At 53.0% G+C, this 23,944-nt stretch overlaps 2 protein-coding genes across 3 annotated transcripts in view; both read right to left on the bottom strand.

The window, feature by feature from the left end:
- Window positions 1-2,497: 2,497 nt before the first annotated feature.
- Window positions 2,498-7,803, bottom strand: DHRS13 (dehydrogenase/reductase 13). 2 transcript variants are annotated; one of them, XM_075013677.1, is made up of 5 exons: window positions 7,531-7,803; window positions 6,462-6,580; window positions 5,526-5,652; window positions 4,984-5,292; window positions 2,498-3,202 (listed from the first exon to the last, which is right to left on the bottom strand). In XM_075013677.1, exons 1-5 carry the CDS (start codon window positions 7,655-7,657, stop codon window positions 2,940-2,942), a joined length of 945 nt encoding a protein of 314 aa, XP_074869778.1. In that variant the 5' UTR covers window positions 7,658-7,803; the 3' UTR covers window positions 2,498-2,939. The 2 variants fall into 2 exon arrangements, with proteins under 2 accessions (XP_074869778.1, XP_074869779.1); XM_075013678.1 differs by having other exon boundaries at window positions 5,529-5,652.
- A 2,705-nt stretch (window positions 7,804-10,508) lies between these two features.
- PHF12 (PHD finger protein 12) overlaps window positions 10,509-23,944 on the bottom strand; it is a 42,987-nt gene continuing 29,551 nt past the window's right edge. The window contains exons 9-15 of the mRNA XM_075013735.1: window positions 22,049-22,862; window positions 18,386-18,514; window positions 16,864-17,007; window positions 14,551-14,649; window positions 13,888-13,970; window positions 12,691-12,829; window positions 10,509-12,218 (exon numbers count right to left, since the gene is read on the bottom strand). Coding sequence (XP_074869836.1) covers window positions 11,887-12,218; window positions 12,691-12,829; window positions 13,888-13,970; window positions 14,551-14,649; window positions 16,864-17,007; window positions 18,386-18,514; window positions 22,049-22,862 — 1,740 coding nt within the window. The 3' untranslated portion in view covers window positions 10,509-11,886. The remainder of the gene's footprint in view (window positions 12,219-12,690; window positions 12,830-13,887; window positions 13,971-14,550; window positions 14,650-16,863; window positions 17,008-18,385; window positions 18,515-22,048; window positions 22,863-23,944) is intronic.

The raw sequence follows: 23,944 nt of genomic DNA, 5'->3' as shown, positions 1-23,944 counted from the left end.
AGGCGGCACCGCCCTGGGGGTGTTGGTGTGTGCGGGGGGCGGGGTGTCTATCAGGCGGCACCGCCCTGGGGGTGTTGGTGTGTGCGGGGGGGGGGGGTCTATCAGGGGGCACCGCCCTGGGGGTGTTGGTGTGTGCGGGGGGGGGGTCTATCAGGCGGCACCGCCCTGGGGGTGTTGGTGTGTGCGGGGGGGGGGTCTATCAGGGGGCACCGCCCTGGGGGTGTTGGTGTGTGCGGGGGGGGTCCGTCAGGAGGCACCGCTCTGGGGGTGTTGGTGTGTGCGGGGGGGGGGTCTATCAGGCGGCACGGCCCTGGGGGTGTTGGTGTGTGCGGGGGGGGTCCGTCAGGAGGCACCGCCCTGGGGGTGTTGGTGTGTGCGGGGGGGGGGTCTATCAGGCGGCACCGCCCTGGGGGTGTTGGTGTGTGCGGGGGGGGGTCTATCAGGGGGCACCGCCCTGGGGGTGTTGGTGTGTGCGGGGGGGGTCCGTCAGGAGGCACCGCTCTGGGGGTGTTGGTGTGTGCGGGGGGGGGGTCTATCAGGCGGCACGGCCCTGGGGGTGTTGGTGTGTGCGGGGGGGGTCCGTCAGGAGGCACCGCCCTGGGGGTGTTGGTGTGTGCGGGGGGGGGTCTATCAGGCGGCACCGCCCTGGGGGTGTTGGTGTGTGCGGGGGGGGGTCTGTCAGGAGGCACCGCCCTGGGGGTGTTGGTGTGTGCGGGGGGGGGGGTGTATCAGGGGGCACCGCTCTGGGGGTGTTGGTGTGTGCGGGGGGCGGGGTGTCTATCAGGCGGCACCGCTCTGGGGGTGTTGGTGTGTGCGGGGGGGGGTCTGTCAGGTGGCACCGCCCTGGGGGTGTTGGTGTGTGCGGGGGGGGTCTGTCAGGTGGCACCGCTCTGGGGGTGTTGGTGTGTGCGGGGGGGGGTGTCTATCAGGCGGCACGGCCCTGGGGGTGTTGGTGTGTGCGGGGGGGGGGTGTCTATCAGGCGGCACGGCCCTGGGGGTGTTGGTGTGTGCGGGGGGGGTCCGTCAGGAGGCACCGCTCTGGGGGTGTTGGTGTGTGCGGGGGGGGTCTGTCAGGAGGCACCGCCTTGGGGGTGTTGGTGTGTGCGGGGGGGGGTCTATCAGGGGGCACTGCTCTGGGGGTGTTGGTGTGTGCGGGGGGGGTCTGTCAGGTGGCACCGCCCTGGGGGTGTTGGTGTGTGCGGGGGGGGGTCTGTCAGGTGGCACCGCTCTGGGGGTGTTGGTGTGTGCGGGGGGGGGGTGTCTATCAGGCGGCACGGCCCTGGGGGTGTTGGTGTGTGCGGGGGGGGTCCGTCAGGAGGCACCGCTCTGGGGGTGTTGGTGTGTGCGGGGGGGGGGGTCTGTCAGGCGGCACCGCTCTGGGGGTGTTGGTGTGTGCGGGGGGGGGTCTGTCAGGAGGCACCGCCCTGGGGGTGTTGGTGTGTGCGGGGGGGTGTCTATCAGGGGGCACTGCTCTGGGGGTGTTGGTGTGTGCGGGGGTGGGGGGGTCGGTCAGGCGGCACCATCCTGGGGGTGTTGGTGTGTGCGGGGGGGGGTGTCTGTCAGGCGCCATGGCCCTGGGGGTGTTGGTGTGTGCGGGGGGGGTCTGTCAGGCGGCACCGCTCTGGGGGTGTTGGTGTGTGCGGGGGGGGGGGTCTATCAGGAGGCACGGCCCTGGGGGTGTTGGTGTGTGCGGGGGGGGGGTCTATCAGGCGGCACCGCCCTGGGGGTGTTGGTGTGTGCGGGGGGGGTCTGTCAGGCGGCACCGCCCTGGGGGTGCTGGTGTGTGCGGGGGGGGGGTCTATCAGGGGGCACCGCCCTGGGGGTGTTGGTGTGTGCGGGGGGGGGGGTCTGTCAGGCGGCACCGCTCTGGGGGTGTTGGTGTGTGCAGGGGGGGGTCTATCAGGCAGCATGGCCCTGGGGGTGTTGGTGTGTGCGGGGGGGGTCTGTCAGGCGGCACTGCTCTGGGGGTGTTGGTGTGTGCGGGGGGGGTGTCTATCAGGCGGCACGGCCCTGAGGGTGTTGGTGTGTGCGGGGGGGGTCCGTCAGGAGGCACCGCTCTGGGGGTGTTGGTGTGTGCGGGGGGGGTGTCTATCAGGCGGCACCGCTCTGGGGGTGTTGGTGTGTGCGGGGGGGGGTCCGTCAGGCAGCACCGCTCTGGGGGTGTTGGTGTGTGCGGGGGGGGGTCTGTCAGGAGGCACGGCCCTGGGGGTGTTGGTGTGTGCGGGGGGGGTCTGTCAGGAGGCACGGCCCTGGGGGTGTTGGTGTGTGCTGCGGGGGTGGGGGCAGGGTCTAGCTACTGCTTGCCACTACTTAGAGAAACCTCCACCTGAGACTGCTGCCCTGGAGGTGCCATAGGATTAGGCAGTGACCGTGGTGGGATCTGTTCTAGAGCCAGGCCTCGGTGCTATTCCTGGAAGGCAGGGCTTGGGGCTGCTGTGAGACAACGAGGGGGATGATACTCGTTCAATGAGCGCTTTTCAGTCAGTCACCTTTTCAGCGCCAGTATTTTTATCGTGCTTTGATTGATACAATGACAGAAAATGCTATCAAAAGTGGCTGCCATGACAAAGGGGAGAGTGGATAGCCTCAGTGAACCCCTGTCAACATCCTTGCATGTTGCAGGGCAGGTCAGGTGTCTGGCTTTGAAGCCAGCGGCCCAGCTCTCAAATTTCTGTGCCTTAGAGGCAGGGTAAAGAAAATCCTGCTTCATAAAGAAGTGGGTACACCTGGTCCCTGTTAAAAGGAAGGACCAACAATGGTGGATGCAGGCTGGCCTAGCGCGGATGTAGCAATGTAACTATCTAATGCATTCGTGGCTGCACTGTCAGCTCTGCCTACCTCTCAGTTTCCTTATTCACCTTAGTCCTACCTCTACAGCAGCCACAGCTGTTCCAGTCTATAGCCCCCACAGTGCTGTCAGGATCAGGCAATAGGCCATTCTAAGCAGCTAGACCCACCATCTTCTCGCTGACTTCCCACAGTTTCCTGGCAACAGCGTCATCACGGGCCTGGGGCCAGGGATCTTGAACCCAGCAGTCCACAAAGTACCGGCCGCTGTACATCTCAATCCCCTCCTGCGTGGCGCAGTAGACAGAGGTCTGGGCTCCATTGGTGGGATCTCGGAAGAAGAGCCAGGAGATCAAAACAAAGAGTGGTCTCAGCCAGATAGGAAGGAAGCGAAATAGTTCAGTGTTAACCAGCCCTGGAAACAAAACAAAGCGAGAGCCGTGGGTAGATGGGAAAGTACAGGAAACATCCCTCATCTGGTGGGGGCGGGGAAGGAGGGAAGGAGGGTGTCACTCAGGAGTTTAAAGAGCAGTGCTGCCCATAGAGAGAAAATCAGAATACTTCTGGAAGGAACCTCGAGACGCCATTGAGTCTAGTCCCCTGCGCTCACCCCAGGACCAAGCAGCATCTAGACTGTCCCTGGCTGATGTTTGTCTAACCTGCCCTGAAAAGTCTCCAGTGATGGAGATTTCACAACCTCTCCAGGCAAGTTAGTGCAGTGTTTATCCCTCTGACGTTTGGAAAGCTTTTCCAAATCTCCAAGCTAAGCCTCTCTTGCTGCAGTTTAATCCCATTGCTTTTTGTCCTGCCATTAGAGAGAACAAACACATTTTCTCCCTCTTCCTTGTTACAATTACTTAGGTACTTGAAAGCTGCTCTCATGTCCCCTCTCAGTCTTCTCTTTTCCGGGCTAAACAAACCCAGTGCTTTCTGTTGTCTCTCATAAGTCACGTGTTACAGACCTTTCATTATTTTTGTTGCCTTTCTCTGGACCTCCTTCAACTTGTCCACATCTCTCCTGAAAAATGGCACCCAGAACTTGGCCCAGGCCACCAGCTGAGGCCTACTCAGCACAGAGCAGAGTGGAAGAATGACTTCTCGTGTCTTGTGCACAGCACTCCGTTAATACAGCCCAGTGCAGTTACATGCTTTGTTGTTCACAGTTTGCTTGTGGTCCACTATGATCCCCAGAAATCTTTCTGCAGTACTCCCTCCTAAACCGTTATTTTCCACTTGGTGTGTATGAACCCGATTGTTCCTTCCAAAGGCGGCTACTTTGCATGTATCCTTACTGAATTTCATCCTATCTACCTCAGACGCTTTCTCCAGTTTGTCCAGATCAGTTTTGAATTTAGACCCTATCCAAAGCACTTGCAACCCCTTCCAGCTTGGTATCCTCTGCAAACTTTGTAAGCGTTCTCTCTATGCCCTTATCTAATTTGTTGATGAGGGCACTGACTAGTACCAGTCTCCAAAACTGATCCCTGCAGAACCCCACTTGGAGGGAGAAAAGGCAAAAAGCAGGAGACCCCCATGCAGGCCCATGGGGTTTGAATTTTTGTGTGTTCCCTGCTCGCATCGCAGGAACTTAACTGTAAAGGCAGTTCAAAGAAAGTGACTTGCAAAGCCGGGTGTTGAAGGGTTTCTCAACTGCACCGCCTGCTTCCTCCAAACACCCATTCCTGCCGGATGCTACACCTGCACTCATTTTCCTGGCTTCCCCTCCTCCTTAATTCCACCCCATGCTGGAGAGGGATGGAAGAGAGTTTCATTGCAGGCAGAGCAGAATCAGACCCCAGTCTTGGGGGCACTGAGTGACTTGGCTTCATTAAAAAGTTGTCTCTTGCTCATTAAGATCGCAGCCCAGTCCTTGACTGCAAGGGAGGCTCAGGGTGAAAGGGAAGGCTTCAGGGTGTGGTCACCTGGGGAGAGCTGAAACTTAACCCAAATGCAGAGATGATTGTCCTCAGCAACCTGTTTGGATGTCTGGTCCAGTGGGGGCGAGAGTCAATGACCTCCTGAGATCTCTGCCAGTACTAGGATTCTATGGATGTCCTCAGGCACATCTCAGACAGGGCTGGATTGGATTTCCTTCTTGAGTAGCAGTGCCCGGATCTTGGGCCGATCTCTAGCCCCCAGGAACTCAGGTGGGATTTGGAAGCTGCATCTCTAGAGACAGGCTGGATCCACACTCACCTGGGTGAACAGCGTAGCAGGTTACGTCGGTTCCCTCCAGCCGGTTGGCCAGCTCTCGGGCATGCAAGATGTTGGCCAGTTTGCTGTTGCAGTAAGCCTGGAAGTCCTGCAGTGTCCCTTCCACGGGCTGTTGGAGCGTCTCGAAGTCTATCTGACCGTTCTGATGCGCGCTGGAGGCCACAATCACCACACGGCTTGGGGCGCTGCGCTCCAGCCGATGGAGGAGGAGGTGAGTCAGAAGGAAGTGACCAAGGTGATTGACCTGAAAGATCAGGTTGAAGCCGTCCTTCCTGCCACCAGCCCCAACCCCTGCAGAGAAGAATAAGCTTCAGTGTACAGCAGTGATCTCTGGCTCAGGACTTGCTCCACCTGAGGGGGTCTCTGCACGCCAAAATCGGCCTGTGCTGTGTTATTCCCTGCTTCAGTCATCCTCCAACACCACCATCCAGGACTCTCCCAAGGCACTTCTTGGTACAAAGGAGCTGCCTATCTCTGCTCCCCCCGGTCCCTGGAGCTAGGGCACAGTCCTGGCACTGACCTACCACCTGCATTGTTGATGAGTATGTCCAGGCGAGGCTCCGATCTCAGGAAGGTCTCAGCAAAGGCTCGTACCGAGTCCAGGCTGGCCAGGTCCAGACTCATGAAGAGGACCTCATTGTTCCCACTCTCCTGGAGGAAGAGGCAGGAGGCACTGAGTACTGGCCAGGGTGGTGCACAGGGCAGTGGGGCTCCGCCCAGAGACAGCTGCAGGGAAAGCAGTGCCCCATTTCCACCATGAGGTACCAAACAGGCTGCAAACAGGAACTAGCAGAGGGAGCTGCCTGCCTTCCCAGCCCCGAGCACGTGGAGGGAGGGGAGAAAGCGCTTCTCAGCGGATGCTGTTTTCTGGCAGGGCCCCTGGGAGCCAGCTTGCAGGATCACAACGGGCACTGTTGGCTGCCTGCAGAATGGCCTCTGGGGTGTTTGCACAGGCAGCTGAGCAACTAGGTGGGGAATTCGGGCATCTGGGCGTAGTCAGAGTCCAGCCACCAGACGCCACCTTCCTGGTGAGCTCTCCCTCCATGTAGAAATGGGCTGGCAGCCCCTTGGCTAGGTCCCCCATGCCCTTGCTAGGCCAGTACCTCTCTGCAGCCCTCCGTTCCCCACCCATGGCTGGTATCTGCCTCTCGCCTCACTGGGGATTGCAGAGCTTTTAAATGTGGCTCCTTCTAAGCTCCCTGTTACTGCTTATGTGTCCTGGCTCCTGAGCCCTTCCCCGAGCCAGCACCACTGTCCTTTGCACTGCCCGGGGCATGCCCCATCCTGAGCCTTGGTGGACCCTGGCCTCTCTCAAAGTTGAGCGGCATCCTATGATGGGCTCGGCCCAGCATAGCTCAGTGCAGGCCTCCCATGCAGCAGTGACTCAGGCAATCGCTGCGCATCTCTGGGGCTCAGCCTGCAGCCAGCTTCGCAAGGCAATTGGATCGCAGTGCTCGTACCCGCCTGATGTCATAGACAGCTGATTCTCCTCGTGCTCTGTCGCGACAGGCCAGGATGACACGCGCTCTTCTCCGGGCCAGATCTAGTGCGGTCATCTTCCCAAGCCCCGTGTTCCCCCCTGGAAGAGCAGAGCAAAGAGCTGGGCAGAAGGAGAGGCCCAAGAGCACAGCCTTCCCTTACCAGCTGGCTCACTGACCCTGTCTGAAATGCAGCTGCCTCTGGGGAGGAGGGCACAGCCACCCTGCCTGGCAAACCAGGGGACGAGACCCCTGACAAGGAGAGCAGGCTCCAGACCGCCTCTGATGGAAGCTCTTTGGGTTTTCAGAGGTGACATTTAGAGGAGCCCTATGGAGCATTTCTGTGAAACTGCTCCTGTGAAGTCCTTTACCTGGCCATGCCCAGCCTGGGGAGCTCGTTGCCTCGGCAGGAGATGGAGCCTGCAGCAACAAGCCATGGGCTGTTTGTCTGGCTGCCCTGGAGCCCCAGAATTAGCCCAGCACATGCTGGAAGAGGGTTGGGGGGACGAAGCAGCTCAACACTGAGCCACGTCCGGCCTCTGACAGGGAGGTCCTCTCTCTACCCGAGGGGGAGGGCACAACCCCTTCGTCTCGTACGTCTGGTCCTAGCCCAGGTACTTGATACACACCAGGTCTGAGTCTGATCTGCCTCGACCAGCGGAGTCGAGTCTTGTGGGATCCCACCCGAAGTGCCCACTAATCTTTTCTGTCCTCGTGCGGAGAAACAATTGTGCAGCCGGCCTGTGTGGGTGTGACCCACCAGCAGAAACACTAACCCCAGCTGGGGGTTCACTGCTCAGCAGAGGGACAGCATTAGAACCTGGTATGAGCAGCTCCCCTGTGCTCAGCTGACGGGCCACACCCCGCTCCTGCCTGCAGGAGCCTGGGGTGGCCAGCTGTGGTGTGCACAGAGGAGACAGGGCTGGGCCTGACCTCCCTGACCCAGGCACCGCGCTGCTCAGGGATCAGAGGCCTTGCCCAGGGTGGGGGATCTCCTGCTTGAGACACAAACAATCTACTGGAGCCTAAGCAGCCCCCATACCCTGCTCACCTGTGATGACCACAGTCTTGCCCCGCAGGCTGGTTTGGGCCCTGCACTTGGGCCCTTTGATGCAGTTGTAATAGAGGAGGATGTAGAGGCCCAGGAGCAGCCCAAACCCTAGCAGCACTGGTGCCATGACCTCCCAGGCACAGCTGACAAGGCTAGCAGCAGGCTGTGCAGAGGGGCAGTCACAGCCGCCTCCTGCAAGCTTCACTCCAGGCCCAGCAGGCCAGGGGCTGAGCCAGAATCTGCAGCAAGGGAAGGGCCAGGACAAAGGTCTCTGTGCGCCGCTATGGCAAACCCCCAAGGCCAAACCTCTGCGCTCACGCCCAGGATGTGCACAGTTCCCGGGGCTGGCTCAGAGCCAGCCATGGCGTCAAGCTGCTCTGCCTCAGCCAGGCTGTAGTTCTGTCAATGTGCTGACAACACTGCCGCCTGCAGACCCACACCCTGCTAGGTGCGCACCAGGGCTGGGGCCAGAAAGCAGTCAAGTAACACTTTAAAGACTAGCAAAATAGTTTATTAGGTGATGTGCTTTCATGGGACGGAAGCTCACCTAATAAATTATTTTGCTAGTCTTTAAAGTGCTACTTGGCTGCTTGTTTGTTTTGATAGTGTATAGACTAGCACAGCTCCCCCTGTTACTATTCAACAGGGCTTTGGATGTGCATCTAGAGAGCGAGATGAGGGCCGAGCAGCCCCAGTGGCCCTCCGTCAATTCCATGCTCCACAGCCCCCTCCAAAAGCAGCGCCAGATGTTCCATTTGCAGCATTTTTCTAGACTGAATGTGTCTGGGGCGGATCGTTGTTCCGAGATCTCAGAATCCCCCAGCCAGGAGAACCGTCACCAGCTCAGCAGGTTCGCTTTCTTCACCCCTGCACAATGGCAGTGGGCCTGGGGCAGGCACAGCGCCATTGCCAGCACTGATTCTCAGCACCTCTGCAGCAGCACCGATTCATGCTGGGCTGGGCAGCAAGCCAGGGCTCAGACAGGACCACTGTATGCTTTCTGAGCTAGGTTTATTGACTGGTTTTCCATTAGATGCTGGTTCCATCTATGCAGCAGAAGGAAGCCACAACTAAACTAGCACAGGGGCTGTGCATTTCACATCCCAGATCCAGAAACACACAGTCCCAGCCCTCTAGTCTCTGCATCCACACACACACAATTGTTCCCTTAGCCCCTCCTAGTAGACACGTGGAGGTCCGGGTCTCCTATTCCCAGCCAGGCAGAGGGTAATAAAAAGGCCTTTTTTCTGCAGCCAGAGTGGAAGGCCTGAAACCTAAGGCCTCCAGCCACAGCCAGGAGTCACAGCCTTGCACTGCTTTAACATAGCCTAATGCCAGGCTGGTGAGGAGACTGTCTAGTCTAATGGCCCCTGCTGTCACCAGGTAACAAGAGTTCCCTGGTTCTCTCTGATACTTGTCACCATACAAGGCTCTACAGCTCACGCTGGTTAAACAAGCCGTGGTCTGACAGCCTCTCGTCTGGCAAGAAACGCCTCATCCAGTGGGGGTGTGAAATCCTCATTCTATTCCGGTCCCCGCTTTCCTATTAGCCAGCCGCTTGTTGATTATTTGGTGGCTGTATCATTAATTCTTCTCAAATTGGTTAGGGAATTACATTGCAGGGATTCTAGGGGGGGGGGGGGGGCACCAGCCATGTGCCCCCACCCAGGCCCCCAGAAGCACCACACCACCGTGGGTGGCTGCGCATCAGTTGCACCCTGGTCCCTGGAACAACATGGCCCAGGAGCAGGGCCAAGCTAGGAAGCTTGGGCTGCTTTCAGGCCATGCCACTCCAGGGGAAGGGCAGGACTGTGCCTCCCAGACTCCTGGGAAGTGGCCCTGTGTGCGAGGGGTATCAGCTGGAGTGCACATGGCCCCATGTCACACAGGAGCTCGAGCAGGGTGGGGGAGTGTGGCCCTGCATGCTCAGCCTGTGTATTCTACTTGCTACGTCATCAAGACAGATTAAAGGCATTACTGTGAAAGGCTCTTCCACTGGTACGTGCCCCTAGAGCATGGGGTGTGGATTTTCTGCAGGTATCAGTGCCCCCCCCCCGCCAATTCCTGGCCACCCAGGAGCTCTGGACCAGCAAGAGGAGTCATTCCGCAGGCAGGTTTCCCAAGGGTGCAGAGGTACTGCTTGCTGGCAGTGACTGACACTGGAATCACAGCCAGGGCAAGCACTGGAGTAGCAAACAGCTTGTCTGCACCACTGGGCAGTGCAAACAGTGTGAGCCCATGCGGAGGAGAGTTTGCCTCTGGCTCCTGGCTGCTAGGCTACCGCAAGCCAGCAGTGGCACAGAAGGGTTCCCAGCAGCAGATGCTGACCTGTGCAAGCCAGGTCCAGAAACCTTGTTGCCAGGGTCCGGGAGAAGCTGTGGCCAGCCTGCCATCTCGCATGGAGCAAACGGGTAGTAAAGGGACAGAGGCTGTCTGGATGGGCAGAAGGGGTGTATGCCAACCCCCTGCAGGGCCATTGGCCGGCTCCGCCGCTGGAGGGCTGCGTGCACAGAGAAGCGCAGCAGTTACCTGAGTTAGCATTTACCTACCACCCACCCCTGCCCCAGGCCAAAGACAAATAAAACCATAGCAAACCTACATCTCCCAGCACCTGCCGCTACACGCATGCAGGGCTTTACAACACCACTCAACACCCCGGGGCTACAACAAACCAACACATTCAAGGTGGCTGCCACAGTACCAGAACTTACTCAACATGAGCCCTTCCCTGTGGCTAGTGGTTAGCTGATGCAGTATCGCAGGTCCAGGCAGACGAGCGCAGGTGTACCCATGAGGAACAAGTGAATTCACGCCGCAGGAGCCTGGCTGCAGGGGGAAAGCCAGGACAACGCTCCCTTCTCACCAGGCACCAGAACCTGCTCAAGGGACGCTTGTTGCTCTGAGGGCGAGAGGCCACCTGAACCCCAAATTGCAGGTGGGTGGGGAAAGAAGGGTGCAAGGGTGGTTCTTGCTCTGGTTTTCAATAGTATCATGAGCGTTTATTAATACAGACTTAATGCCATTGGAACAGATCGCAAACCCTTTTGTCTTTGTACAAAAAGTTAGTATTTCCAGCTCAGAACATCGAGTAGAAAACAGTAAAAATACAGCAGAGCGCGGCTCTAGGGCGGGAGAGCCAGGAGCCAAGGGGAAAGCTGCTGAGCAGGAGCAGCTTCCCGCCCTGTAATAGCTACAAACCTCGAGGGCCAGCAGAGTGCATCCGTGTTCAGCACGATGCCATAAGAACATACCCTGTACAGAGTGGGGGAGGGGATACACATGGCCAGTGCACGGCACTGGTGTGATCGTGTCCAAGAGGGAGGCAGAGGCTGCCAGAGGTACACCCTGTATTCCAACCTTCCTTTCTTCAGACGCCTCCTTCCACCAGCCACACCCAGTCCTGGAGGCCCAGGGCAGAGCCAGGGCACAGCCTGGCACCCCTTCGCACAGAAGCTGGGTTTTGCCAAGGGATGTTCTCGCAGGTCCTCGCTCGTGTTCACAGAGTCGGGACAGACAGTCAAAAGCAGGAGGTGACGCATTTCATTTTTTATATACAGAATACAGGAAAGTTTCTGTAAAGTCTAAAACATTACAATTACTCTGTACATCGGAACTAGCTGTTCGGGGGCCAGGGAGGGGCACAGAACAGAAAAGACAAACAGGTTTACGACAAACGGATTTGCTACAATAGACAGTTTGAGGCAACGGCATACCACATGTAGCACTGTACACAGCTTTAAAACATTGAAAAATGCCATCACGGATGTATTTACACAGAACCCAATACTTTTCCTTATCTGAAATAAAACAGGATGAACACCAGGAAAAGAACTCACCTCACTGCCCATATTACACAGTAGCTACCTGTAGTGCAACCATAGCAGGGAGGGGATAAAAAATAACCGGGGGGGGGGGGGGGGGAGGGTAGCACTTCTTTACATTAAATAAAACAATGATATTGTATAGATTTGCGGTATGAAAACTGTATTTTTCTCTTTTAATATAAAACTATTGTCACTGGCACAAAATAGAACAAGTTTTTGATTATTTTACAACTGCACGGGACCGATCTGCCAGAGAGAGTCCAAGTGAGCCGGCGCCCACCCCTCCCCCCCTCCTCGCTCTGACACAGCCGCCGCTTGCTGCAGCTTTCCTTTTAAAATGAAATGTATAGTACAAATATATGTGCAAATGCCCCTAAAACTTGAGCAAAAAGAAGGAAATTAAAAAAGTGAAACGTTCTTCATTTCATGCAAACGGCGCGGGAAGAGTTTCTGAGCCGAGAGAAGAGCCCAGCCTGGTTTGTACATTTTTGCACGGCAGAAGTCCAAGGACAGGGCTCTTCTGCCTCAGCGCCTAGGGAACAGAGTTGGAGCGCAGCACGGGCACCTGGTGGGGTTTCAGAGAGAGCTTCTCCTCCAAGTCCATGTCTTGTACTAAGGCCGCATCCCCTTTGGGCTGTTTGGTCGCAAAGTCAGTGATGCTGAAGACAAACTGCAGGCAGCCCAGTTTGATGTAACTGCCGTGGTGGAGCAGGGCTGTTCCTTCCCACCCTGCCCCACTGCCTCCTATTAAACTAGAGCTGCTGGCTTTGCAGTTGCAGGGTTTTCGGCGTTGCCCTTGTGCCTGGGAACTCATCATGGCGGCTTCGTGCGGCTCCTCGGCCTGTTTCCTGCCTTTGTGGCATTCTGGAAAAGATACACAAATGAGACTCGGGCACTGCAGCTCAGCGCAGCAGTCGCAGGGATCACTGCACAGCCCAGCACCAAGAGCTGCACCTGCGCCCAGCAGGCGTGAAGCACGCAGGCAGCGGGGCATAGTGATGTTTAGAGTGACACCCGTCGCCCACCACGGCCATTTGCTTCTAGGTCGGAGGCCAATCCACAGCAGCCTATGGAGCCTGCCTCCTGCCCAGGAGTGAAGCCTTTCAGAGAGGGATGGGGGTTAGAGGGCAGTTCAAAGCATCACGCTCAGAGGGGTGGGTGACACTGTGCAGCTGAGGGACACGTCTGGGCTTTGGAGAGACCCCTGCCTTTCGCATTCAGTACTTCTAGCACAAGCTGGAGTTGCCCCACCATTCCCCTGCGCCCGCCGACTCCTCTAGCAGCGCGAGGGAATCGCACCCTCTCCTGTTCGGGGACACGTTCTGCCAGGACTTACTGATCACACTCTGCACTTTGGCGACAATGCTGCTGGGAGGCATGGGCGTGGTCTTCTCCGAGAAGTCACACGAATACAGAACATTGTCCACAGTTGTCCCATGCTCACTATAGTTCAACAGCTCATAATGTTTGGTATTCTAGGATGGAAGAGAAACGTCGCGTGTAACCCAGACACACCTCCTAGCAGGCTAGAAAGCCCAAAGATTATACTGGAGATCATGCGCCTGCTCTGGGTCATGCTTCCACTCAGCGCATGGGTCACAGGGAGGGACCGACCAAGCGAATCCAACCCCCTTTCAGAGAGTGGCAGTGAGTCAGGCTTTATGGATCCTGGCTGCAGGCATGCTAACCAGCATGCTCTGCACAGAACACAGAGCAAGCAAATGACAACCGCTCACAACCCTGCGAGTTCAGTTCATCCAGCTGGGCAAATGCTGTGCTGCCATGAACCCAATTCCCTGCCTGTAACCCCCTGGCAGTCCCTTCACACATTAGCTATCATGTGTGTGGCTCACCACACTACCAGGGGCTCTACTGGTGAGGGGACATCTCCTAGTGAACAGCACCTCTTTTCCAGACCAGTGTGGGAATCACAACAGGCCCCTGCCCTACCTGCACTGGGAGAACAGCACAGCCGTGAGTGTGCTAACTCCAAGCATGAGGCATCATCCCACAGCTAACACACACTGCCCCAGCTGTGCCTGGCACGCAAGATACAACCTGGCACCAGCCTTGGCCTCTCAGCAGGGCGTACACAGACCAAGAGTGGGGAAGAAGTGTCTCATCGCGAGAAGGGACCCATGCAGACTGGTCAGCTCTTGCTGGGGTGGGGTTAGGAAATCGCTATTACATTCAAAAGGTACAGTGTGCCATTAGCTCCCATGGCCTGGGCTAGAACCTAGCTATCAGACAGGTGAACTGTTGTGAATGACCACGGGGCATTATCTGCCCTTTGGGCCTTTCTGGTGGGAGCTGCTCTTGGGCTGACATTAGGCCGTCACTTTAGCAATGGTCTGGAAGAAAGTCTGCAGATGGCTAAAATCAGCGCAGTGGTAAATGCCAGCTGATCTGAACAGGAGTGAGACACACATGCCTGTGGATAAAGAGGGCAGGCAACTGTTGGGGAAAGCAGCGACTCCACCAAGGACTTGGCTTACAGTGGAATCTGGCTGAACACGTGTTCCTGGGCACTCACCTCATCGTAGAAGATGCAGGCGTGTTTGCCAGACACATAGTTACAGTGACCGTAGCTTGTAAGGCACACATCCATGTCAGCTCCTGCAAGGGACAGGAAGACAAAACACAGCTCAACTCAACTGAATGCAGGAGAGCTAGCAAAAAAGGAGAATGAAACGGCAGGGGACTGGCTTGTTGAACAGCGCAGAGTTCCTCAGGAGTCTGGCTGGAGGATTAAGCTGGGGAAGGCAGAGAAGCCTCTCAGCACCATTGTGACCTTCTAGCATGGGAAGGGCTTCAGACGGAAACCGCTGCCGGGAGCCTCAGAAAGTTGTGACCTTTCAATGCCAAGGCTGGGACTGGTTGGGATCAAGCATGTATACTCCCATCCTAATGCAACGGCTGTCAAATCCAGGCTACACATACCAAACCGTGCCAGTCACATGTCCTGCCACCAAACTGAGCTTTCCTGTTGCCTGCTAACATGCAAGAGAAACAATTTGAGAATGAAGTGACTGGCTCCAGCATGGCATTCTCCAAAGAGCTGTGCTCCCCTCTGCTGGGGGTCACTGCTGTGCAGTAGGGCTGGGAGTATCTATGTGGAAGCAAAAGAAAGGCATGGGGGAAGCTTATTTTCTCAACGAGATTTTGCAAGGCCACCCCCCCAGGAGCAGCCACTGACCTGTCCCGATGTAGAGGGTCCTGTAGCACATGTTCACTGCACTTCCTATGCCCATGAGGGGATAGAACACTGCCCGGGCTTGCACCTCCTTTCTTTGCACTGCAAGACAGAAGTGAGGGCTGAGCACTGCTGAAGATATTGCTGACAGCAAACAGACTGTCACTGGGTTGAAGTATCCCCACCACTGAGTGCGCCAGGCCTCAGGCATCACTTGGAAAAGGAAATGACCACCTTCAACTCCGGACACAACCGAGAAGCTGTTTCAGCTTACCTTGGATCCAAAGTCCTGCTTCCAACTGTTGTGAATCCTTCTACCTCTTCGAACGCCCCTGCCCCATGCTGTGTGCAGGACCTGCACAAGCCACATCACTGCTCCGGGGACAGACATTGAGCAGGGCAAAAGGAAACCGACTATTCCCACTCCACTTCCAGTCCCAGGACTGTGAAGTGCGAAAGAGGTCCCAGGACATGCACTTTCAGACGGTGCTCCTTTTCACTGAACGTGGAGCTAGTGAAAGCTGCCAAGTCAACAGCCTGAGAGACAGCTGGTAGTTGGCCCCCCAAGAAAAGCACAGGCTGACACAGAACAAGCCTTTTCAGGACTCATTTAAAATTCCTACACCTGGAAGGCTGGAGTGGGGAAGGGTCTACCTTCAACTAGTTAAATCTTAGTGCAGTCTCTATGGCAGAGTAAATCCCGGACCCTGCTACTCCAGAGGCTGCTAACCAGGCACCAGCGGCTGTATGGACACAAAGCTCACATCCCCATTGCACCTGAAACAGGCAAACTGCCAGCGCAGTTCACATCAGAGTCACTCACACAGCTGTCAATGGCAGCCTGGTCTGGATCTGAATGGCCGTGCTCTGGATCCAACACCCTCATGTCCTCTTCCTGTCTATGCAAAGACGCCCAGCCCAGCTTAGTGCCCCCCACCCCCATGCATCGCCTGGGCAGTTCCTCAGCACGGGAAGGTGGGACACTGACAGCACAGAGCAGCCAAAGGTTTGCCTGTCTGGAATTCACCCTGGACGTGAAGAACACTCTCCAGGGGATTACACGGCACCTTCAGAACGCAATGTGCAGAACAGCTACACCGCTCCTAGCGCATCATCTCTGCCTTCGGCTGCTCCGCATGCCCGTTACCAGGGCCTGTTTCAGCCAGGGGGTTTGTCTCACATGTCCCCTTAACAAGGGGAAATTATCACCGGGGAAGCATCTGAAGCGTGAGGGGTCAAGAGCACAAAGCAGGCAGGTGCACAGCCACGGATCTCTCCTAGGATGGGCACCAGTGATCCGAGATCCAGCTCTACAAGTGCCTGCTGGGCACACCAGTTAATCCCAGGGCCAGCCCTGGGCAGCGTCCCAGAGCTGCCTTTAGCTATAGCAGTCTTCAGAGGAATAAAGTTACTGACAGACATCCTGAGCCCATGCTGCAATGCCACAGCCTGCTATGACCAGGTGAGCCACGACAAGGGCAGGTCCAGCCAGTGCTACACCAGCACAGGTCTCACCTGTCCTATTGCACATACCTGCATGCAGGGCCCTGCCACCCCAGACAGCTCTCATTTACCCCACAGGCACACGGATAAGGGTCAAGGATCTAGACTTCCCCCTAAGAGCAGAACAGGAAGCAGCATACCTGACCCCGCTCTACAAGTTAGTGATGCTAATGACCACTGCAAGGGAAGCAGAGCCTGACCTCAGGCTGCCAAGGAGTTAAGAGTTCCCAGCTTAGTGCCAGGACACCCCTTCACTTTTCTCTCTGCACAGTTCCGAGTCTGGAACAGCAAAATCCCCAAATTTCTTTTTTTAAATGCAACCCCCTCTCCTCCATGCCCAGCCTTCCAGCTCACAAACCAGTTTTCTTCATCGCCAGAAAGCAGGGAGCAGGATTTCAAAACACACTTGTGCATTTGCCTCCCAGCTCCCTGAGCCTCTTGCAAACATGCTAGAGAAGGCAACAGGGTCTACCCTCCTCCTTGCTAAATCAGGACGGTGAAGCCTGACTTAAACACCACAATTACAGGAAACAGAACATTTACGGTCACAAGCTGCTGTGATGCAGCAGGGAGAGAGCAAGCGCCTTTTCCGACCGCATTTGCTGACAGCTCAACAAGGGGAAGTGGAGGAACATTTTGGATTGAAGAGCATCTGGAGAGGAGGGGCAAGAGAAAGGAAGGAAGGAAGGAGAAGAAATGGGCATCTGCCGAACACCGTAAGAGAGAACCTCCCTAGATGACAGTATGATGGAATGGCAATGCTGAGAAAAACCACAGCTCAATGCAAAGGGACTCATCTAGGGCTGCTCTTACCTTCAGTGTGATTTGCCAAAGGAGACGACTGATGGGAACTGACACTGCTCGCTACAGACTGAGCTTTGGAAGGAAAGAGCTGCTGTATTCTCTGCAAGGCCAGAAACTTGATTAGCTTCTCATCCAGCATATTTATCTCAATCTCTGTTAATAAACAAAAATCAATTAGTTAAGTTATTCATGGTGAGGTCGTCACTTGATGGGCTGTGGGCTTAACTGTCCAGCTCCTAAATTCTGCCATTGGTTTCAGTAAGCAGCAGCTCTATCAGGAAAAACTCCACAGCCTTAAGAGTTTAAAGTGCAGGGTTTTCTATTGCTTTCTAAATACATTCTCCTGTTTAACAGTATGTAGAGATTGCAGGACTCAACCTTGGAGAGAGGCAATCTGGACAGCAATGGCCTTTTTGGGGCCAGGGAGAAAGCTGAAGACTACAGGTGGGCAGAGATACAGACAGGTCGTGTATATTTCAGGCAGCAGGGGAGAGGTGCGCTTCTTGCAGGACTCAAATTTACAACCAACAAGGAAAAAAGCTTGACTAGTGCTAGTCCAGAGAGAACGACAACTCCTAAGGCACGACACAGTATCATGTTCAGGGTCACAGTCTATCTTGCCTGGTTCAACTTAAAATTGTTAAGAAAGAGGGGAGATTCAGACAGCTCGTGTAAAAAGTAGATCTCATGACAGATCACTGTATGAGAATGACCGGCAAGGATGACAAACTGGCCTTGCAAAGATCTGCATTCTGCTCATGAACTAGTAGTTAACCTCCTCTCTTGAAAGAGACATTTCAACGGCAATGTCACAGGTAAAAGAGTGAGTAAAGGAAGCAGAGCCATAGTGGCTAGAGAGATGCAGGAGGCCAAGACAAGCAGCCAAGTGTGTGCAAAGGGGAGAGGGTCAAAGAGGCAGTGCAAGAGAGATTACGAAGAAGGGTCACAAGCAACAGACTGGTAATGAAACTGAGAACACTACAGCAGTCCCCCTGCTTCTCAGAGTCACCCTGATGAGATCCAGGCCTTCTGGTATCTCAGTGACAAAGGAGAGGAAGATGTACCAGTGTCTGGGACAAAAGCAGGCAATGTAGATGTAAAGTGTAAGATGTAACTGTGGGCAAACTCACAACACTGCAGCCCAAACGACTGGTGACCCTACAAAGGATGTGCAATTGCTGGGGTCAGGAAAAGTAAGGGAAGCGCCCTTGGATCACAGCTAAAATCATGGCATGGCCAAGCTGATGGTCTCCAGCACATGAATCCCACCAAGCATCCCACCTGGGACCTGAATAGCTGAAGAGATGCCTCCCCCATAGCTCAGCGTGTAACACACCAAGCACCAATGTGCAGAAGTGAATGAGAGCCGCAAGCCAGAGGGATGAGGCACTCGCTTGTTCATCCAGGGCAATACATGTACACAGCCACCATCCCCTCTGCCAGAGTCATTTCCCCTTGAGGAGAGAACTGAATGCTTCAGGTGCACACAGCATGAGATAAAGAATGAGATGAAGAATCAAAACATACTCACCGCCATTGCCATCCATTAATGCTTTCACAGAGCTGGTGAGGTCCAACATAGCTGCTGAGTTTGAAGTGAACGATGAGGGGACTGTTAAAGAGCTTCCTATGGACAAGTTGGTAGGACTGACTTTACCATCTAGAGAGAGAAGGGAGAGAAATGTCAAAACAGTCAGCTCTGAGCTACTGATGTGCAGCCCAATCCTCAAGTTACACTCCTCCTTCACCAATGGCATTCCATGGCTAATCTTGCTAGCAGCCACGTCTAAAAGAGGAGTAACTCTTCCACCTCCTGTGGAAAGAGGCTCTAAGTAGTCCCACACCTCCCCCACAGCAGTTCTAGCTGGCATAACCAAGGTCAGGTTCCATGGGCACCTGCACCTCTACCATATCCAGAAGGGAAGACACATTGCCTGGCATTGCCTGTGGAGCAGAGATGTAAGGTGTCTGGGAGACAGTCAAATCTCACTGGACCTGGGGAGAATCTTGTGAGCAGTTTTTCTGTGTCGGGTTTTACTCGATTTGCAGAATTCTAGATAAGGTATTTGTTAACCAGAAACAAGGTGAATATTTTGGTAACTTGTTTTAGAGATCTACTACAGCCAACACAAGTATCATGTGTGGAAGCCTGAAAGCTCTCTCGTGTGGCAAAAATGACCAAGAAGCAAAGTGCACACACATGGCTTTAGTTCATTCACAAACTGCAACCCTGCTAAAAACATTGTGCCATTTGTAAAATGTCTGCTCCAGAACTACCTAGCAATGAAGGAAATTGTGCCCCTGTGCCTCTGAAATCCAAACCCTCGGCCTCTTCCCGATATTATCTCTCATCTAGGTCTAAGCAGACTGAATGTAGAAGGCACGTTACCATAACCTTCCTTTACTAGAATGGAGAATTAAAATCTAATGTGTTTTTCACTTTCACTGCCAGTCTCTTTTCAGTTTAGGCCAGTTTCCCCCAAAACTGTGTTCCAGGCCCTGTGAATAGGTGTTCCATGAAAAAATTTTGATGCTAGTGATATTTTGCCTTCTAAAATGTTAAGAAATGTGTGTATCAAAAATACTAAGATATTTGAATAGTATTTAGATTGTAGGCATATTAATATTTATGATGCATTTATAATGGTAATTATGCAACTAATGCTGAAACAGTGGTGCAAAAACACTCCATTAAAAACTGTAAAATGTTTATTTTCATTTTCCTGTAGCTTTCTGTAAAAACAAAATTTGTTAAAAAAATTAAAAATATTTTTCCATATCTAATTTGTGTTGTATTTCTTTTTCATAAAAATGTTTTTTAAGCTTTAAGGAAGAACAGTCCATTTTTGAACAATATTGTCCTTTCTAATTTTGTACAAAAGAACAACACTAACCATTCTTCTTTTGGCTGTTATTGACTTGTACTCAATTTTCAAATTTTATGCTTAATTATAAGGTCGCTTACCACCCTCGTATCAGATGGACATTAGCTGTTCATTCAAATGATTTTCTCTTGTTACTTTTTGTTCTCTGTAAAATAAAAGACCTCTAAAACCTAACTCTTAAGTCAACTTTTGAGCATTACATGCAGCAATTTTTTGGTATGAAGCCCCAACTCCTCGGACCAGCACTTATGTGGTTCTGTTAATACATTCCAAGCCTAAAGTATTCCCTGATAAATTAGGGAAACACTGGCTTCGGCTGTTTGTTTTCTCTAGCACACAGTGGAAGGGAAGCTACATTCCACCAAAATTTATCATCACCGGGCTTTAATTTTATATTTACATTTTTAATTGGTAGTGGAGTGGGATTTTGGTTTGCATTTTGTAAAGTCTAAGTTTTGGGCCAAGTGGGCATGACAGCATCCCTTTAAGCATCCCCAGGATTATCCTGGCTTTGCTAGACTCTCAGAACCTTGAACAAAATGTTTCTCCATAACAATATGGTCCCTTTTCCACTTGTAAGATTTCCCTCCTCCTCATCCCTGTGCTTCCAAACTGAAGCAGCAGCCAAGCCGGCAGCTACAGGTGTGCTCTGTCCTTTGTCCACCAGTGTGGTTGAGATGATCAGCAGTCCTGGGCATGGATTTTATATTAATGTTTAAATGCAGCAGCAGAGGAAAATCTGTCAGTCCCTTAAAGACCAGGGATTTTTAAGATAACACACAATCCAGCTAAGCTCTCTCCCCGCCCACTGGCTGGATTCCCCAAAAACAATTCATTCATTTTTTAAGTGCACTGAAAGTACTTCAGCAAAACAAGCTTATCTCTGGGTATCTCGCAATCACTTCCCTGCCCCTCTGAAGGGCTTGGCCACTGGTGCACTCTTACTTTCTGTCTGTGGGCTGTAATACTTTGGTCTCATTTTGCGTACCAGGTTTAGTATGTGGGCACTGGGTGGGCTGAGACACACAGGAGGGTCAGATGAGATAATCCAGGTGGTCCTTCTGGCCTTAAATTCAGACTCAGAACCCACCCTCTCTCATCACAGAACAGTAGTGAGAACATAGTCACATATACCCTTTAAATTGTTGTCTCCCCCTAATGGCCCATTTTCAATTGCTCTTTGAATCTTTATATTGTAATTTGACATTTTCAAGACTTAAAAGAGCACAAAGATTTGTTTTGGTGCTCGAGGAAAATGGATTCAGCTGTTTCTCTGTATAAGTGCAAGAAAATCTCATTCCTGAGTTATAAAAGCCAGCAGTTTTCTCAACGTCTCTACCATTCAAAAGATGACTCACTATTTGCATTCCCATAATGGGTCTGCAGATCTTTGAGTTAACAAAAAAATTATCCGGTCCTCTAAGGAGTATATTTTTGCACATTTGTCAGTGTCCACAGTATTGTACATTTCTTTTTTAGTTAGCAGCACAGATATTTCTAGTGTAATTCACGGGAGAGTCAGTTAACCACCAGGCTTAGAGAACAGCATGTACTATGCTAGCAAACTTTACTATTACACAGTAGTAAACTGTCTGATAGACAGATGAAATGAAAGCACGTACAGTTAATCCAGCGTTAAGTGGAATTGTTCCCTGAATAACTCTTGATTTGGGCATAATAAGTGCATGTTAGGTACTGCACACAGCATTCTGAAGACTATTGTAATTCATAGGAACCATGGAGCTGAGGTTGCATATGAAATCTTATCCTGTGCTACTCAGGAAGGACCACAGTTTTTGGGTTTTTTTTTTTTTGCGCAGGTGTACAGCCTTTTTGAAAACAAATAAAAGATCACACATTATGGATCTTCACAACCCTGACTGCCTGCTTCTAACAGGACATTAAAAGCGGAGATTTGCAATAATCCATTTGGAAATTCCAGACACCTTCTCAAAGCAAACTTATGGTTACAGTTGTCACAATAGCAACAGCAGAAGCAATACAGCAACTGTGCAGTGTAAATTGTAGTACACTTCCAGAATTTCTAGTTCTTCCGAGCCCGATGGGCATTTCAGAAACCAGCACAGTGCTCCCCCTCCCCTGAGATACACCCAACTGGCAAAGCTCAGCCCACAGCACAATTTCTGCTGCAAGACTCGCTGGCTACGCCAAGAGTAACTTTTTCCATTGTGCCATGTCTGTGGTAAGCCTCACTTCCTTGCAGTTACTACACACCTTGCTCTGAAAAGAAGATTCTTATATCCTCAGTTCCCAACTGCAGCACCCAGATCTGCCTATCAGATGCTCACCTGAAGGTGGTGCTGGTGAACAGAATCTGTGTGTGGATCCGATGGCAGAGATCCCATCTCCAGTTGCCTGTGGAGGAGTAAGAGCCCTAGTGGCAGTCAAAGGGGAACCAACAGATCGCAATTCTGCTGTCAGCGGGGGGCCTATCTGTGTCTGGACATTCTTTCTCTGCAAAGTGCTGGTGGTCTCCAGGCTGGCACAAGAGCTTGGTATGGAAGCAGGCATGCTCGTGACTGGCGCAGATCCCCTTTGTGCACAAGAAACAGGCCCTGCTACGTTCTCCGTCTTTACAGCAGGTCCAACTGCGTGATTCAGAAGCCCACAAGTGGCTGGGGGCGTGAGGGGCCTAGGCCACGTTTGCCGATGAGACAGCCCAGGTATTGTATTACCTGCACCAATTAGCCTCTGAGAATCAGTCAAGTGCGCTGAAGGTTCAGAGGAAACACCATACAAATGAGGACCATTTACTTTAACTTCAGAGGCTGTTGGCCCATTGGAAGTCCCACAACAAGATCCTTTCTTGGACTTATCCATACAAGAGCTGCAGTTGACATCTTCCTGTTGCAAAGACTGCTGGGATTGAGAAGAGCTCAAGGAATTCTGGGTGGTAATCCCTGAGGTGCACGACAAGGTATAAAGAGAAGGGGTGGGTGCCTTGTCAGCTGCCTGGTAAGGGTTGGTGACTGAGCCCTCTGCCACTATAACAGGCTTAATATCAGCCTTCTCTGTCTGTTCAGAGTCCCAGAGCGAAGGCATCTGCTTAGCAGATAAATGTCTCAATATGCTGCACTGGAGTGCAACAACACTACAGAGCCACTGCAAAAGAGAAAAAAACACTGTGAGCTTCACCGGCAACAGCTACAGGCTGGTCACTCATGCAGCATGTCCGCTTCAGCCACCCACCCCGCATGGCTCTGCCCGACTCTGGGCAGGGCGTTCACCATCACAGCAGGGTCACTAAATACAGGTCATTAGGAAGCGAGGTCTGATACAAATGCAGAATCAGGTGGTTAAGAGCACTAACCTTCTGTCATATAGGACTGACATTTATTCTGCACAGTATAACAGTCACACTGGTAGGAGACATGTTTTACCTACAGCCAAGTTACTTGCAGCATTTTATACTCCAAATTCCAGGCCCAGCTTGCTACAAGATCTCAAACAAACAGATCCCACTTTAACACAGTCTTGGCCTTTCTACAGAGTTGGCTTCTCTCTCAATGTTGGAGCCTGCTAAGAGAGCTGGAGCAGACCAGAGACGCTTCTGCATCCTGTACCAAAGCTTTTTTCCAGGAACTGGGGCAGAGAACCTATTTAAACAATAGCTGTGGGGTGGAGAAAATTCCCACGCTGAACTTATTCCAGGGTTCTGAGCAGTGTTCAGACATTACCAGCTTTGGAGGCATTTTTCGAAGAAGGATGGGTATCAACCAAAGTTGCATCACCTGCATCCTTCGCTTACAGAACAGAATGAAGCCCCTACATTAGACACGTATTCAGAGGCAGCATCCTCTGAAGTTTACCTCACACGCACTGTGGGACCAGATCCTTTCACCATGATCTTGTAACAGTGACAATGGCTTGCAGAGGCATTTGTGGCTTACAATACTGTAACCCAGCAACAGAACCCATAGAAGGGATAACATTTGACATTAAAAATATGCCCATACAAGGCTTTGGGGTGTCCTCAAAGTCTTACAAAAGCCACGCAGCAACAATGCTATAAATATACAAGTTAGTTACCTCTGTCACCTTACACTACCAAATGGAGAAAACCATTTCTCTTCTGCCAGAGGACAAAAATGTCAACTCTCAAATCACACTAAGCATTACCCGTCACCACTCTTCCCCAGCCCATCACAAACAGCTTCTGGTGGCGTGTGGGAGGTGTGATAAGG

This window comes from Carettochelys insculpta, chromosome 19 (assembly GCF_033958435.1).
Source record: "Carettochelys insculpta isolate YL-2023 chromosome 19, ASM3395843v1, whole genome shotgun sequence".
NCBI classification, from domain to species: domain Eukaryota; kingdom Metazoa; phylum Chordata; order Testudines; family Carettochelyidae; genus Carettochelys; species Carettochelys insculpta.
This window is presented reverse-complemented; position numbering and strand designations above follow the sequence as displayed.

What these genes read in the sequence shown, in the direction of transcription:
- DHRS13 (XM_075013677.1), bottom strand. Translation starts at nt 7,657, where the DNA reads ATGGCACCAGTGCTGCTAGGGTTTGGGCTGCTCCTGGGCCTCTACATC. An exon ending in CAAGACTGTGGTCATCACAG is followed by an intron (nt 6,581 to 7,530) that starts GTGAGCAGGGTA and finishes CTGCTCTTCCAG; the next exon opens with GGGGGAACACGGGGCTTGGG. An exon ending in CTGCTACGCTGTTCACCCAG is followed by an intron (nt 3,203 to 4,983) that starts GTGAGTGTGGAT and finishes TTTTGTTTCCAG; the next exon opens with GGCTGGTTAACACTGAACTA.